The sequence below is a fragment of the Nestor notabilis genome, unplaced genomic scaffold, assembly GCF_000696875.1.
Source record: "Nestor notabilis isolate BGI_N333 unplaced genomic scaffold, ASM69687v1 scaffold1876, whole genome shotgun sequence".
Classification (NCBI taxonomy): domain Eukaryota; kingdom Metazoa; phylum Chordata; class Aves; order Psittaciformes; family Psittacidae; genus Nestor; species Nestor notabilis.
The window spans coordinates 48336-49991 of NW_009933104.1; the positions used below are offsets into that span (position 1 = coordinate 48336).

General features: G+C 58.6%; 1 protein-coding gene across 1 annotated transcript in view; it reads left to right on the forward strand.

Moving 5' to 3' along the window:
* Positions 1-377, forward strand: part of DRP2 (dystrophin related protein 2) — a 16651-nt gene extending 16274 nt beyond the window's left edge. Inside the window, exons 21-22 of the mRNA XM_010016692.1 lie at positions 1-63; positions 205-377. Coding sequence (XP_010014994.1) covers positions 1-63; positions 205-341 — 200 coding nt within the window. The 3' untranslated portion in view covers positions 342-377. The remainder of the gene's footprint in view (positions 64-204) is intronic.
* Positions 378-1656: the final 1279 nt, after the last annotated feature.

A 1656-nucleotide genomic window follows, 5' to 3' on the forward strand; every position in this document is an offset into this window, starting at 1 on the left:
ATCAGTCTGAAGGCAGCCAGGCAAAGGACAGGGAGCGCACCACCCCTGACACTGAAACTGCAGGTAAGGGCTGGGGTTGGGCTGAACTCTCCCTTGGTTCAGTGCTGCAGGAAGCTGCCTGCGCCCTGCCATCCTGCAGGAGTGCTGGCCAGAGAGGTGGATGCCCAGGGAGCTGCTCACCCCCTGCCCTCTTTCCTGCTGCAGATGAGGTGGAAACCAAAACCCAGGAGGTCAGCATGTGCCTGGAAGACATCATGGAGAAGCTGCGGAACGCCTTCCCCAACTCTCGAGGTACTCGAGTGAAATCCCCCTCTCTGGCCTCTTACTGCTCCCTCAGATGAGGTTTTCCCACGGAGCCCTGTCCCGATCCCAGCTTCTCTGTGATGGCCGGTCACCTGCAGCACCTACAGCCAAGAGCTCTGCTGCCACAGTGCTGCTGGGACTGGCGTGTGGCCTGGGCACAGAGAGGATGAGGAGGAGGTTTTATACCTGCAAGGAGTTGCTGCCAAGAGTATGGACCAAATAGATTCCCCCCAATAAGCCACAAGGCAGCCTCTGCCCTGCTTGGGACCCTGCACCCTGTGGGGCTTCCCACTGCAAAGATGAACAGACCTGCCAGCATCAAGTCTGCAGTGACCACCATGAGCCACCTCCTTGCTCCATCCCTGTCCAGACCCCTCTCCAGGAGACGTCGAGGCACTGGTTACTGGGTGAGATGGAAGCAATGGTGCGAGCTCTCCCAGCTGCTCATGGACATCTCTTCCCAGCAGGGATGGGGACGGGGGGATGTGGATGTGGATGGCACTCAACTCGCCCAGTGGGTTTTGGTAGTGGGTTTTTTCTGCTGTCCCTCTGTGCTCCATCCCAGGATCAGCACTTGGTCCCGTGCCCAAGCTGCCCATGTGTGTGCTGGGGGAGGACATTGCTTGGCGCCAGCACTAACACACAGGGGAGAGTTTCCCTCTCTGCCCATTCCCTGGGCACGCTTTCTGCCGTCCCTGAGCAGGATCCTCCTGGGTCTGCAGCAGCCCAGTTGTAACCAGGTGGCTCCAGGTCTTACCGCCCTGACCTCTCTGTTTCTCTTTCAGGTATGACCTCCCTTATCTAACACCTCCTGTGAGCCAGAGGCTTTTCCTAACCAGCTACCTGGCTGCTTTCCTCCCCCTCCTCTCCCCGTCATGCTCCTTGTGCTGCAGCAGACCTCGCACAGACTCCCTACGAGCCGGTTGTGCAGGATACTTGCCAGTCCCAGAAGATCTCAGGGGAACATAGGCCAGGCAGGAGCGGGACTGTGGGCTCCCCAGGAGGCTGGCTTGGTCACAGCCACAATGCTCAGGCCTGGGTGGAAAGGGTCAGAGGAAAGAACTGAAGCAGCAAATGCTGCCTGTCTCCCTTGGCACTTGCAGGCTGCTGCCTTTCCCCGCAGCCCTTGGGGGATGCAGAGCTCAGCATCCCATTGCTCTTCAGCTCTGCTCCAGGTTTATGGGCACCAAAACACTTCTGGAGCCACCCAGGTTTTATAAGAGCTCTCTCTAACAGCATCCAGTTGCCAGCCTTACAGATTGAACTCTCTCTGCCAGCCAGGGCTCTGCAGCCAGCCAGGCACATACTGCCTGGTGGGGAGAGGCTGTGAGGTTTATGGAGTAGGGATGAGTC